Raw genomic sequence first — 15,109 nt, 5'->3', positions numbered from 1 at the left:
TTAATTTTTTGAGGCTCCGCTATTGTTTTCCATGGTGTCTGCACCAATTTGCATCCCACCACCAGAGCAGAAGGGTTCTCTTTTCTTCACATTCTCACCAACATTTGTTATTTTTTGTCTTTTTGAAAATAGCCATTCTAACAAGTATGAGGTGGTATCTCTTTGTGGTTTTGATTTGCATTTCTCTAATGATTAGTGTTGTTGAGCATCTTTTAATGTACCTGTTAGCCATCTGTATTTCTTCTTTGAAAAATGTCTTTTTAGGTATTCTGCCCATTTTTTAATTGGATTGTTTATTTTTTTGCTTTTGAGTTATATGGGTTCATTATATATTTCAGATATTAACCCCTTATCAGGTATATGATTTGCATGTATTTTCTTTCATTCATAAGGTTTCCTTTTCATGTAATTGATGGTTTCCTTTGCTGTGCAGAAGCCGTTAATTTGGTGTAGTCATATTTGTTTATTTTTGCTTTTGTTGCCTTTGTTTTTGTTGTCCAGTCCAAAAAATCGTCACCAAAACAGATGTCAAGGAAATTACCACCTGTTTTCTTCTAGGGATTTTTATGGTTTCAGGTCTTATGTTCAAGTCTTTAATCCATTTTGAGTTATTTTCATTTATCATGTAAGGTAGTAGTGCAATTTCATTCTTTCGCATATGGCTGTCAAGTTTTCCCAACACCATTTATTGAAGAGACTGTCCTTTCCCCATTGTATATTCTTGGCTCCTTTGTTATAAATTAACTGACCATATATGCATGGGATTTCTGGGTTGTCTGTTCTATTCTGTTGATCTGTATCTGTTTTTATGCCAGTACCATATTGTTTTGATTACTAAAGCTTTGTAATTTAGTTAGAAATCAGAGAGGATGACGTCTCCAGCTTTGTTCTTCTTTCTCAAGATTGCTTTGGCTATTTGGGTTCCTTTGTGGTTCCATACAAATTTTAGTATTGTTTTTTTCTACTTCTGTGAAAAATGCACTTGGTATTTTGATGGTGATTGCATTGAATCTGTAGATTGCTTTCGGTAATGTGGACATTTTAACAATGATAATTATTCAAATCCATGAGCATGGAATGTCTTTCCATCAGTTATTGTTCTTTTCATTTTCTTTCCTCAGTGCCTTATCATTTTCAGGGTACAAGTCTTTCACCATGGTGAAATTTATTGTTACATTTTGATGCAATTGTAAATGGAATTTTTTTCTTAATTTCTCTTTCTCATAGTTTGTTATTAGTATATAGAAACACCTCAGTTTTCCATATATTGATTTTTATATCCTGCAACTTTATTTAATTCATTTAGTATTAGTTTTAACAGTTTTTGGTGGAATCTTTAGGGTTTTCTATCTATATTATTATGTCATCTGCAAATAGTGACAGTTTTACTTCTTCCTTTCCGATTTGTATGCCTTTATTTTTCTTACCTAATTTCTCTGGCTAGGACTTCTAATATTGTGTTGAATAAAAGTGGTGAAAGTGGGCCTTTTTGTCTTGTTGCCGATATTAGAAGAGAAGCTTTCAGCTTTTCACCCTTGAGTATGATGATAGCTGTGGGCTTGCCATCTATGGCCTTCATTATGTTGAGATACGTTAACTCTGAACCCACTTTGTTGAGAGTTTTTTTCATAAATAGATGTTGAATTCTGTCAAATTTTGTGTATGTGCTTGTACACATATATATAAACACACATATCCTAAAAATTTCTAGAGCAGTCTTATATAATAGTAGTTTAATGAGATAGTGTCTAACTATTTTAATATTTTCTTAGCTAAGTTCTGCTAAGTGAGTTATTTTTTTAATTGCTTTTAGGCATTTTTCTTTTGCATATAATAGGATTTTGTAGAATAAAGGTATATTGACACGAATATAAATAAAATCAATTTGTCTTTTAATAGGACAGCCTGAGGAATGGTATTGTTGATGAAAGTATTGTTCCAGAAGGTTATGATTTTGGTAAGTACATTTCATAAAATAAATGTACAATTAAAGTAATCAGTATAAATTTTAAATGAATATTGTTGATGTCACTGTGATATTTCATGTTAATTTTCCCACAAAATTAAATATATTTATAATATATATGCAGAAGCAAAACACTTTTCTGTGTCATGTGTGTTGACGATTCTCAAATCTGTCACTTCAAATTTGACTTATTTCTCCTTTACCCTACCGTTATTTCTGGCTGTTTCAGTCAGAGTCTGATGAAGGAAGAGAAACCACATACTAATTTGAGCAGGGAAAGTATTTATGAAGAATTACTAAATATAACAGGGGATTAGAGTAACAAGGGATTGGCTAGTGAAAAGTAAAGAGAACTCTAAAGAACATAAGAATAGTAGAAAGAAGGAACAGCCCTTACCCTAGGACTTAGGTGGAGTGTCCAAAGAAGAGGGTCTACCTCCCTCAGCACTGAGATCTAGAACTTGTTGGAAAGGGTGTGGCCATGGATCACTAGGAGGCAGGAAAGTCTGTGGTGCCCTGCCAGTTAAACCTGTAAATTCTCATTCAGGAACTTTAGGGAAACAGACCCTTTAGGGAGCCTCATGGAGAGTTGTCTCCAGAAGGCACTCCACTGTAAAACTGCCTTAGCAGCGTACTGAGAGAATTTGCTGGCTGTTGGATGGTGCAAGCGGCCATGTACTGCAGGAGTCTGGTGCTGAAGAAATCTGTTGTGCTGGAGGACCTGGACACTGGAGAAGCCATTTTCTTTAGGAGCTGCATGTTGCAGAACCATGGCACTGCAGGAGTCTGCTGAATGAGTACATTAGAACCAGGAAGCATAGCTCCTTGCTCCTGCAGTATCTCTCCCATGTCCTCTGCTGATAAAGATTAACATTATGCTAGCTGGTAAAGAAAAACGATTTAGAGGACCCAAATCTAGGTTTTAGAGCAGGCAGGGAAGGGTGATCTGGAGGTTATGGGCAATCAGTTGATAACTGGCACACTTGCTGGAGGGGGAAGGATGAATGAAGGACTCCTTCTTGGTTTTGTTTTTTGTGTTTTTATTTAATGGGAGAGATAGCATCTTGTTTATAGGCTAAGATTGGAATGATCCATAGAACATGAAAAACAAGAGAGAGAAGGGATTATTTCTGTATTGACATGGGTGAAAGGGGGTAGAATCTAGTGTACAAATGGAGTGCTTTGCCACAGGTAGGAGCATGGTCAGTTTGTTTGTAAGATAGATTTCAATTATAGGAGAGAAGTCCGGGACTTCCCTGGTGGCACAGTGGTTAGGAATCCGCCTGCCAATGCAGGGGACACAGGTTTGAGCCCTGGTCTGGGAGGATCCCACATTCCACAGAGCAACTAAGCCCACGTGCCACAACTACTGAGCCTGCACTCTAGAGCCCACAGGCCACAACTACTGAGCCCGTGCACTTAGATCCCGTGCTCTGCAACAAGAGAAGCTACCACAATAAGAAGCCCATGCATTGCAATGCAGAGTAGCCGCTGGCTTGCTTCAACTAAAGCCTGCATGCAGCTACGAAGACCCAACACAGCCAGGGAGGGAGGGAGGGAGGGAGAGGGAGGGAGGCAGGGAGGCAGGGAGGCAGGGAGGGAGGGAGGGAGGGAGGAAGTCTTTGTGTTGGGTGAACAAGTAAATATGGTGATTGGAGTTAATGGGGTTTTTTTCTTCTGAACTCTTTTTTTTTTTTTAAACTATCTGAGGAATTAGAGGTTTTCAGATGGAGGAGGGGCTATGAGATAGCCATGTAGGGGAATGAGAGAATGAATTGATGAGAGCAGTATTATCAAAGTGCTGTTTAGACTAGCAACATCAGTATCACTTGGAAACATGTTAGAAATATAAATTCCAGGGCCCATCCCAGACATACTGAATCAGAACATCTGAGAGTGAAGCTTAGCAATCTATTTTTAACAAGCTATCCTAGTGATTTTGATGAATACTACAGTTTGAGAACCACTGGGCCAGAGTAGGGTTTGGCTAATTTTCTTTTTGCAAAGGGCCATGTAGTAAACAAACATTTTACATTTTATAGGTTATGTATAGTCTCTGTCACATATTTTTCTGTTTCTTTTAAACAACCCTTTAAAAGTATAAAAATCTTTCCTGGGCTTCCCTGGTGGCGCAGTGGTTGAGAGTCCACCTGCCGATGCAGGGGACGCGGGTTCGTGCCCCGGTCTGGGAAGATCCCACATGCTGCGGAGCGGCTGGGCCTGTGAGCCATGGCCGCTGAGCCTGCGCGTCTGGAGCCTGTGCTCCGCAACGGGAGAGGCCGCAACAGTGAGAGACCCACATACTGTAAAAAAAAAAAAAAAAAAAAAAAAAAAAAAAAATCATTCCTACCTCACTTGCTATACAAAAACAGGCTGTGGTATAGGTTTGGCCTATCCCTGGACTAAAAGAATGTTGTGTGATTAGTCAACAACATTAAGTACCTACTTGAGATTTATGACATTAACGTGAGACCAATCAGTGTGATTTTGTTTTTTCCCAACCACATATAGCTGCATAGGTATTGATGTGGAGTAAATAGAGGTGTGGAGTAAATAGAGGTATGGAGTACATAGAGTGGCTTTATTCAGAATTCGAATTTTGCCTAGTAAGTATTAACAAAGTGAGAAGGGCCAAGGAGTTAAAGGGTGAATGTAAGGGACTGACTGAAATAACTGTCAACAGGGTAGGGAGAGAGCTGAGGACGTGAAGCAGAAGTGAAAGACAGAGCAAAGATAGAGGATCAATGAATGGTAGTTCCCTTAAGACTTTAGGTTTGGTATTGGATTACTAGAGAGATAGATGGTGGTGGTAGGAGAGTTGGATGCTTGAGGCTGAGTTTATTGAGAGGTTGAGGATATCGGTATGATAAGGTCTAGTGGATGAGGTGAGGGGGGAAGAGTCCAAGGAACTGAGAGGCTATGGTATTGGAACGATCATTTGTATATAGAAATAATCCAGAAATTAGAGTTGCCAGGAGCTAAAAGCTGAGAGAGATAGGAGAGGGTGAAGCCCAGGGATGGATAAATTATTGTAACCAAGGAGGGTATAGTGGGTGGTATAGTCTTGTTTAATAAGAGTTAAAGCTGGAGGAGAGGAATAATTTTACTTTTCAAATACTGGTATTATTGCTTTATACCTATACTTTCTAAACTTTCTCTTTCAATATCCTTCCATTTATGTACATATAAATTTTTCTCATTTTTAACTGTATAGTATTCTGTTGTATAGAGTAATGAATTTAACTGGTCCCCTATTGATGAATACCTTCTTGTTCTATTTAAATTAAAAGTATTTTGGGGGGCTTCCCTGGTGGCACAGTGGTTGAGAGTCCGCCTGCCGATGCACGGGACACGGGTTCGTGCCCCGGTCTGGGAAGATCCCACATGCCGCGGAGCAGCTGGGCCCGTGAGCCATGGCCGCTGAGCCTGCGCGTCCGGAGCCTGTGCTCCGCAACAGGAGAGGCCACAACAGTGAGAGGCCCGCGTATCGCAAAAAAAAAAAAAAAAAAGTATTTTTGAGTTTAGTGCTATGCCTGAGGGATGATTAAAAGAAGAGGAATATATTATCTTTGTATACAAATTAGCTTATAATTTAGTGGTTGATATCTTTCTAGATTCTGCTATTACTGGTCTCCCTCTGCATTATTCTTATTCTTTTTGGCACTAAATACAAAGGGTTGAGAGAAATCTTAGATTATGAGTTGAGCCAAGAAGGTTATCTTGGATAAACTCTCATCTTATCTCCTCTCTTTTTTCAAGTTAAAAGGGGGGACAGATGGATACAGAGACACTGACCCGAAATTCAGGAATTATAATTATATAATGAAAGTCAGTGGCTAAATAAAATATTTTTCCCCTTAGCATTTCTAATTATATTCATTCCTTAAAACTATACTTTTATTAAAATTGTCTTACTGGACTGTTTTGCCTTTTAGAGAGTGTTCCTGCTTGTAAGGGTTATTTTGTTGTTTTGAGAAGTTCACTTAGCTTTTATTGTACTCATAAAAGACAATATGAATTATAGATAGGAAAAATATAAAAGACTCTTCAACACTAAGTGACAGTTCATATGATCAAATCATAGCAGTATGGAAATCTGGGAGCTGTAGAAAGGGTATATAAGAAATGAAAATCAGTATTTTCAACTTGATTCCTTTAGCACTTTGAGACTCCTGAAAAAAACTCAATTTAATTTTTAAAAATCTGTGTTATTTTCCAGTATTTCGCCCCATATCTGCTAATGCCAAACTTCAGATGAATCGCGGATTGGATTTTGACTTTTCTGTCCCCAAAATAAGCCTGGATATTGAGTTACATGACATAACAATTGAACTTAATAAACCACAGGTGATTTTTTTTAAATGAAATTTTAAATTGTGAGTTATAGTTTGATAAAAGGAGAGCTAAGATTTTAAATGTTTTTCAAAAACTCATAATGATATATGATAACATTTCCTTAAAAAGTCAATAATTTAACTTTTATCTTTGACAATTAAACAAAAAATCTGAAACATTTAAGAACTTCAATTTTTTTCATTCTTCAGTATTTCAGTCTTATGGAACTTCTTGAATCGGTTGATATGATGACGCAAAATCTACCATACAGGAAATTCAAACCTGATGTACCTCTCCACTACCATGCCAAAGAATGGTAATATGCCTTAAATTTTTTCAAATTGAAGTATAATCGACATATATTAGTTTCAGGCGTATGACATAATGATTCGATATGGTATATATTGCAAAATGATCACCACAGTAAGTCTAGTTAACATCCAATATCATGCATAGTTAACAAAACTATTTTTTTTTGTTATAAGAACTTATAAGATCTATTCTCTTAGCAACTTTCAAATATGCCATATGGTATTATTAACTGTAGTTGCCATGCTGTACATTATATCCCCATGACTTATTTATTTTATAACTGGAAGTTTTCTGGATCCCCTTCACCCATTTTGAGCATCCCCGACCCACTGCCTCTGGCTACCACCAGTGTATTCTCGGGATCTATGAGCTCATTTTTTTAAATTCAATATATAAGTGAGATCATACAGTATTTGTCTTTCTCTTTGTCTGTCTGACTTATTTCAGTTAGCATAATGCCCTCAGTAGCCATTCGTGTTGTCACAAATGGCAAGATTTTATTCCTTTTATGGTTGAATAACATTTCATTGTGTGTATAAATATATACATTTTCTTGATCCATTCATCCATCAGTGGGCACTTGGTTGTTTCCATATCTTGGCTCTTGTAAATAATGCTGCAGTGAACATGGGAGTGCATATATTTTTTGAATTAGTGTTTTCATTTTCTTCAGGTAGATACCCAGTGGAATTGCTCAATCTAAGTTTTTTAAGATTTAAAAAATATGGTATAAAAGTGAATTTCTTGACTTTTTAAGATACTCTTTAAGGGCTGATAGAAACTATAATGTAATATTTGTCTTGAAACACTTGTAGTGGCTTTTGCTTATTACATGAGTAAAATTAAGTTAAAGGATTCTTTATAATGAATTTACAACTGGAAATACTAACATTCCATTCATTTACTGTACTTTTGGAATTATTAAGAAACATATCCCAGTTTGTTTTCTAACCATGTCTTTTTTTAGTTTTCAAACTTCGGTATCAGACATATTAAACCTATTATAAACCTGAAAGGGTTATGGTAGTCTATAAAGTGCAACCCCTTTTTAAAATTGAAAAGTCTTATTTTTCCAGTTATTAAGCTCTTTCCTAGATTCTAGAAGTTGCAATTACTCTTTCAGTTGACTATTTTAATTACTATTCAAGTGGCTGAAGTGCTAGTTGCCAATTAATACTTTAATAGTTTTTCTGTAGAACTATATTTATTGTAACAAAATTCAGTGATTTTGATTATTTACATTTAGGAAAGAGATAAGACTAAATAGTGTATTGTTAATTACTAATAGGGCTGGGAAGAAGCAAGTGCCCAGATAATATACCATTTTCATAGTCTCTGTATTATGTATGCTGTTAGAGTAGAAGCAGTATCAGTTATATTTTATACTGTTGGTTTGAGAGTGCTTTTAAGCGTAGGGTTTTTGTTTTTATTTTTTAACTAGGTGGGTTTATGCTATACGTGGTATTCTTGAAGTAAATGTTCGGCCCCACTTACGGATGTGGTCATGGAAGCATATAAGAGAACATAGGCAAAAAATGAAGCAATATAAAGAACTGTATAAAAAAAAACTAACAAGTAAGAAGCCGTCTGGTGAACTTCTCAACTCTTTGGAGGTTAGCATTTAAAAAATTTGTTAAATATTTTGTACTACTTAACTCCTCAGTCTTTAGTGACTAACACTCCCTACTTATCTGTTCTAATTTGTACTGATCATTCTCTGTCTCTTTTACTTACTAGACTTTTTCATACTCCTTAACTTCTATTGGATGTTACAAACCCTGGTGATGTTTTCCTGTGTGCATTTGGAATTTGAGATTCTCCTCAATCTGGAGAGATTTGGGTTTATGCAAATAGTAATTGGAAGCCTCACATTATTATGACATTTACAAACCTCAAAAGCCTAGAAAGTATTTGCTCCATTGATTCCAGTCTTCTCTGTGTTGGTTTCAAAGCCTTATGTTATGTCACCACTCCATTTTTCCCTATGTTACCATCTAACTGTGCATTAATCAAATAAATTTCTTATCTTCTATATGTATATGCTTATACTTATAGCCAAGTCTGCTCATGCATTCCATCTGCCTTTCTTCATCTCTATCTCAGTTTCACTCATTCCTCAAGTTTTGCTTACATCCCATCTCTTGTATGAACTTTTCTGAATTTTTTGCTCAAACAGTGTTTTTTTTCCTCTTAATCTTTGTGGCATTTCTGGTCTTCACCAGCAACTTTACGTTTAATTAGCTGGCTCCTGAGTTCTCTAAATATTAGTCTTAATCTTTTAGCATTATGGTATATTCTAGATGGGACTGTTTTACCGATGGATGAAGTACAGCTTAGGGAGTCTAAGAAGAGTTAGTCTCTCAAAGTAATGGAATCATTATGAATCCAGGCCAATTTCCAAAAAACTCCCTAAGATTGAGTTATTTTTTATTTTTGAAATAGAAGACTTTCTGAAGACCTAGGCTATTATGAATGCTTGGGTTTCTGCTTTGGTGGTTACAGATTTCCTTACCTAGTTTTGGATCTTAACCTTAACCCTCTAAGTCTACTGGACTGTAGAACCCTGAGTAAAGTTTTCCAAGGTAATGGTTGGTCATCACTGTTTCTCTTTGGGACTAAAAGTGGTTTGAGCATGAAGCTCTCAAAAGTAATCATGGAAATAATGTATAGATATGATGAAAGATTGAGCTTATCTCAGTTTATTTCAGTAGCTATACTGAAATACTTGGACAAGTATAAAATTTAAAAACAAGTTTTAAGTGTATCTAGATCTACTTGATATATCTTAATGATGACGTACGAAATGTGCATGTAATATGAAGGACGTATAATTGTATTTTTAGTTGAAAGTGACACTAATGTGTTTACCCTTAACTGTAGTTAAAGCCCAAATAAAAGTCATTTAAAACAGTGCATGTATGTTATCTTCTAGTACGTGCCTGTGTATCTTGTAGTATTTTAACTCTTACATGCATGACATGTATGATTTCTTTGTTGAGAAAGTTGTTCCATCATTACTAATTTCCAAGCTGACGTATATACAAGCATTGCTTTTCAGAATTTAACAGGAATATTATGTTGGTGGGTGACCTGTTTTCTGCTTCCTATCTCTTCTTTAGTATAGCAATTTGATAGAGAATATATGAAAATTATTTATATAAAGTTATTTATGTAAACACACTTTATTTATATTTTTAGGAGTTGGAAAAGACTTTGGATGTATTTAATATAACTATAGCAAGACAACAGGCAGAAGTTGAGGTAATTCCAGATTGTCTTTCAATTAGTAAAAATAAATCTAGAATTTATACAGATTTGATAGATGTTGTGATGTTACTGGTATTGTGCTGTAATATACTGTTTCCTAAAAAGGGTTCAAATTTGCTTATTTCTATTATAAGAAAATTTGATACACTGTTTTGCTACATGTATTTAAACCAGACAGGTTCTACGGGAAAAAAATTCTTTCTAACTAATTGGGCTTATCAAATACTGAGAGTTCATATGAAGGTGAAAGCCAATTTTTTTCCCCCCATTACCATTGCTTATAAGACAGTGGTGCTAAGTACCTGGTAATCCTAAATTCTGATGTTTGGCCAATGTTGTGGCTACTATGTTTTATTGTCAGTATGTTATTGTTTACACTTATTCACTAAAGTAGATAAGTTTTAGAAATATTATCCTGTTTCTTTAGATTACTAATAAAGGATAACTTGTCATTTATTTGTAAATTTATTCATTTTAGGTAAAGAAAGCTGGATACAGGATTTTCAGAGAAGGAGCACAAGAGTCAGAGGATAATAAAGGATGGTTTAGCTGGCTGTGGACTTGGTCAGAATCATATACTAAACAACAACCAGATCTTAAACCTGGAAGTATGTCCATTTCATTTTATAGTAGTGCAGTTAATCATCAGGCTATGGTAGTGTAGCTAACCATCAGGTGTGCAATTAAGTTTTGTAGGAAATTTTCTCTTTCATTAAAATAGACATTTTAAGTCTTATTTATTTATTATAATTCTTATTATTATCAGTAATATTACTATTAGATATTGTAAATATGTGTTAAATAAAAATCAAAATAAATTTTAAAATCTTACTAATGCTTGCAAAAGAGCATTATGTCTAGAGGATTTAGTAAGTGCATATAGCACAGTCATAGATAAAATAAAAATTCCGAAAGGGTGTAAACCACTGTAAATTTTTATCGAAATTATTTGTTGGAAAGATTTTTGCTTCCCAACAAAATGCTTAAGACCATGGAGGCTTAGGGGCTTAGGTTTACATCCTAGATCTATTGTTTATTAGCAGTGTGGCCCTGGCATATTATTTAAGCTCTCTAAACCTCAATTTCATCATCTGTAATAAAATGTGGAGAAATGATATTAATATTACCTACTTTGTACACTAAGTATGTTGCTTAACACAATGCCATTAAGTGCCTAATACAGGTATCTATTTTGTGTGCTTAATACAAATATTTAGAAATTTATATTGCTAAATTTATGTATTTAGCAATTTATATTTTGGGAGAATAAACCTTCTAAAATTGGCAATGCCATCTAGCATTCAGTGAATATAATTTCTTAAAAGTATTATAAAAAGAGAGTAAAATTTGCATTTAATTCATTAAAAGCAGCTAAATTTTGGGCCGGTTTTATCTTGTTACCAGTTAAGAACATAAAACACTTTTTTATGATTTTTAGGTCTTGAAGAAATGTTGACACCTGAAGAAAAAACTTTACTATATGAAGCAATTGGCTATAGTGAAACAGCAGTTGATCCAACCTTGCCAAAAACAGTAAAATGTTTTCTTGCCTTATACCTGAGCATTTAGTGATAGATATGCCTATTTTTAATCCTTTCAGAAATATACGTTACTGAGTTGTTCTGTCATCTTTCTTTGAGTCTATAAATATTGCATTTATTTTAGTTTCCAAGGTAGGGATAAAAATTGTCCCCTACTTTTTAGTGTTATGTGGTGATCCTTTAATATACGAAGGGTTGTGTTTGAAGTATTTTTCTGGTTTTTGGAAAGAATAAACTATATAAATAGGAGTATTTGTTGTATATATATATATATATATACATATAGATAATTTTTTTCATTTTATTCCTCTGAATATACTCTAGTTTGAAGCCATGAAGTTTTTTGTTCACTTGAAAAGTATGTCTATTATTCTAAGAGAACAACAACAAAAATCTGAACTGTTAGATATTGTAGTGGAAGAATTTAGCACTTTGATTGTGCAAAGACCAGGAGCACAAGCAGTTAAGTAAGTATTAATTTATTTTCTCTTATCTGTAAGAAAATATTTCACTGTGAGATTGGAATTTAGTCATACAGTATTTTGTAAAGAGTACTGTGGTTTAATTTGTCCTTTTGTATTTTTAGAAAGGTAGTTTTTTTCATTAATATATATATTTTGGGATTGTTAAAATAACACATGTTCAGTAGAAAACTTCATGCCGAGAGACACTAAAGAATAATACAAAAATGTCAGCAATCACAGTATTGAAAAAGAAACAGCATTAACAATTTTGTTTTTATCTGGGAGTGTCTTTATTTTATCTTCTGTTTTAAAAATAGCTTTATTGAGGTATAATGCACATACCATACAATGCACCCATTAAAGTGTACAATTCACTTTTTTGTCACACTGTATCGTATACCAAATCCACATGGTATATTTACAAGCTTGTACAACAGTTATCATTACCTAATTACAGAACACTTTAACACCCCGTAAAGGAAACACTAATACCCATTAGCAGTCACTCCCCATTGCTCCCTCTCCCCAGTGTCTGGTAAAAACTATTTTACTTTCTTTCTTTTTTTTAAAAAAATTATTTATTTATTTATTTTTGGCTGCGTTGGGTCTTTGTTGCTGCGTGCGTGGGCTCTCCCTAGCTGCGGCGCGTGGGGGCTACTCTTCGTTTTGGTTTGCGGGCTTCTCGTTGCGGTGGCTTCTCTTGTGGAGCACGGGCTCTAGGTGCATGGGCTTCAGTAGTTGTGGCTCGCGGGCTCTAGAGTGCAGGCTCAGTGGTTGTGGCACACTGGCTTAGCTGCTCCGTGGTATGTGGGATCTTCCCAGGGATCAAACCCATGTCCCCCGCATTGGGGGCGGATTCTTAACCACTGCACCACCAGGGAAGTCCCGCTAATTTACTTTCTATTTCTAAGAATTTGTTTGGGGCATTTCATATTAATGGAATCATATAATATGTGGCCTTTTCTGTCTGGCTTGTTTTACTAATAGGCATGATATTTTCAAGGTTCATCCATGGTATAGCATGAATTAGTGCTTCATTCTTTTTTATTGCCAAATAATATTTCATTGTATGGATACATCACATTTCGTTTGCCCATTCATCAGATGATGGATATTTTTGGTTTGTTTCCACTTTTTTGCTACTATGAAAAATGCTGCTATGAAAATTAATGGACAGTATTTTGTATGGACAAGTTTCAAGTTTTCTTGGGTTTATATACCTAGGAGTGGAATTGTTGCCTCAAATGGTAACTCTATATTTAACTTTTTGAGGAATTGACAGACTGTTTTCCAAAGCAGCTGCATCATTTTACATTCCCACCAGCATTGTGTGAGTTTTCCATTTAGCTACACCCTTGCCAACACTTCTCTGTCCTTTTGATTATAGCCATCCTAAATGAGTGTAAAGTAGTATCTCACTGTGGTTTTGATTTGCACTTCCCTGATGGCTAATGATGTTGAGCATCTTTTCATGTATTTATTGGCTGTTTCTGTATAGTTTTTTTGAGGACTGTCTATTAAATTCCTTTGCCCATTTTTTTCTTTTATTTAATTTTTAAAAAATTATATTGAAGTACAGTTGATTTACAATGTTGTGTTAATTTCTGCTGTACAGCAAAGTGACTCATTTATACATACATGTATTCTTTTTCATATTCTTTTCCATTATGGTTTATCACAGGATACTGAATATAGTTCCCTGGGCCATATAGTAGGACCTTGTTGTTTATGCATTCTATATATAATAGTTTGCATCTACTAATCCTAAACTCCCCCCTACACCTTGGCAACCACAGGTCTGTTCTCTATGTCTGTGAGTCTGTTTCTGTTTCATAGGTAAGTTCATTGGTGTCATCTTTTAGATTCCACATATAAATGATATTGTATGGGATTGTCTGTCTCTTTCTGACTTACCTCACTTAGTATGATAATCTTTAGGTCCATCCATGTTGCTGCAAATGGCATTATGTCATTCTTTTTTATGGCTGAGTAATATTCCATTGTATATACCTACCACATCTTCTTTATCCATTCCTCTGTTGATGGACGCTTAGGTTGTTTCCATGTCTTGGCTGTTGTAAACAGTGTTGCATTGAACATTGGGGTGCATGTATCTTTTCAAATTATAGTTTTCTCCAGATATATGCCCAGGAGTGGATTGCAGGATCATATAGAAACTCCAGTTTTAGTTTCTTGAGGAACCCCCATACTGTTTTCCATAGTGGCTGTACCAATTTACATTCCCACCAACAGTATAGGAGGGTTCCCTTTTCTCCACACCCTTTCCAGAATTTGTTATTTGTAGACTTTCTAATGATAGTCATTCTGACTAGTGTGAGGTGCTACCTTGTAGTTTTGACTTACATTTCTCTAATAATTAGTGATGTTGAGCATCTTTTCATCTGCCTGTTGGCCATCTGTATATCTTCTTTGGAGAAATGTCTACTTAGGTCTTCTGCCCATTTTTTGATTTACAGTGGTTTTGGTTTTTTTGTTGCTATTGTTACTGAATTGTATGAGCTGTTTGTATATTTTGGAAATTAAGCCCTTGTCAGTCGCATCATTTGCAAATATTTTCTCCCAGTCCGTAGGTTGTCTTTCCATATTGTTTATGGTTTCCTTTGCTGTACAAAAGGTTGTAAGTTTGATTAGGTCCCATTTGTTTATTTTTGCTTTTATTTCTATTGCCTTGGTAGACTGACCTAAGAAAACATTGGTATGATTTATGTCAGAGAATGTTTTCCTATATTCTCTTCTAGGAGTTTTATGGTGTCATGTCTTATATTTAAGTCTTTAAGCCATTCTGAGTTTATTTTTGTGTATGGTGTGAGAGTATGTTCCAAATTCATCGATTTACGTGCAGCTGTCCAAATTTTCCCAACACCATTTGCTAAGGATACTGTCTTTTCTCTATTGTATATTCTTCCCTCCTTTGTCGAAGATTAATTAACCATAGTTGTGTGAGTTTATTTCTGGGCTGTCTATTCTGTTCTGTTGATCCATATGTCCTTGTGTCAGTATCACACTGTTTTGTTTACTGTAGCTTTGTAGTACTGTCTGAATTCTGGGAGGGTTATGCCTCCTGCTGTGTTCTTTTTCTTCAGGATTTCTTTGGCAATTCTGGGTCTTTTATGGTTCCATGTAAAATTTAGGATTATTTGTTCTAGTTCTGTGAAAAATGTCATGGGTAGTTTGATAAGGATCTCATTAAATCTGTAGATTGC

General features: G+C 35.1%; 1 protein-coding gene across 3 annotated transcripts in view; it reads left to right on the top strand.

Annotated features, from left to right (window-relative positions):
* The window catches only part of VPS13A (vacuolar protein sorting 13 homolog A), a 236,658-nt gene that overhangs the window by 39,696 nt on the left and 181,853 nt on the right, over window positions 1-15,109 (top strand). For all 3 annotated transcript variants that reach the window (XM_060154950.1, XM_060154951.1, XM_060154952.1), the window contains exons 10-17: window positions 1,900-1,957; window positions 6,186-6,313; window positions 6,511-6,617; window positions 8,055-8,226; window positions 9,812-9,874; window positions 10,359-10,488; window positions 11,319-11,413; window positions 11,746-11,888. In XM_060154950.1, the coding sequence (XP_060010933.1) occupies window positions 1,900-1,957; window positions 6,186-6,313; window positions 6,511-6,617; window positions 8,055-8,226; window positions 9,812-9,874; window positions 10,359-10,488; window positions 11,319-11,413; window positions 11,746-11,888 (896 nt within the window). The remainder of the gene's footprint in view (window positions 1-1,899; window positions 1,958-6,185; window positions 6,314-6,510; window positions 6,618-8,054; window positions 8,227-9,811; window positions 9,875-10,358; window positions 10,489-11,318; window positions 11,414-11,745; window positions 11,889-15,109) is intronic.

This window comes from Lagenorhynchus albirostris, chromosome 7 (assembly GCF_949774975.1).
Source record: "Lagenorhynchus albirostris chromosome 7, mLagAlb1.1, whole genome shotgun sequence".
In the NCBI taxonomy this organism is placed as follows: Eukaryota; Metazoa; Chordata; class Mammalia; order Artiodactyla; family Delphinidae; genus Lagenorhynchus; species Lagenorhynchus albirostris.
This window is presented reverse-complemented; position numbering and strand designations above follow the sequence as displayed.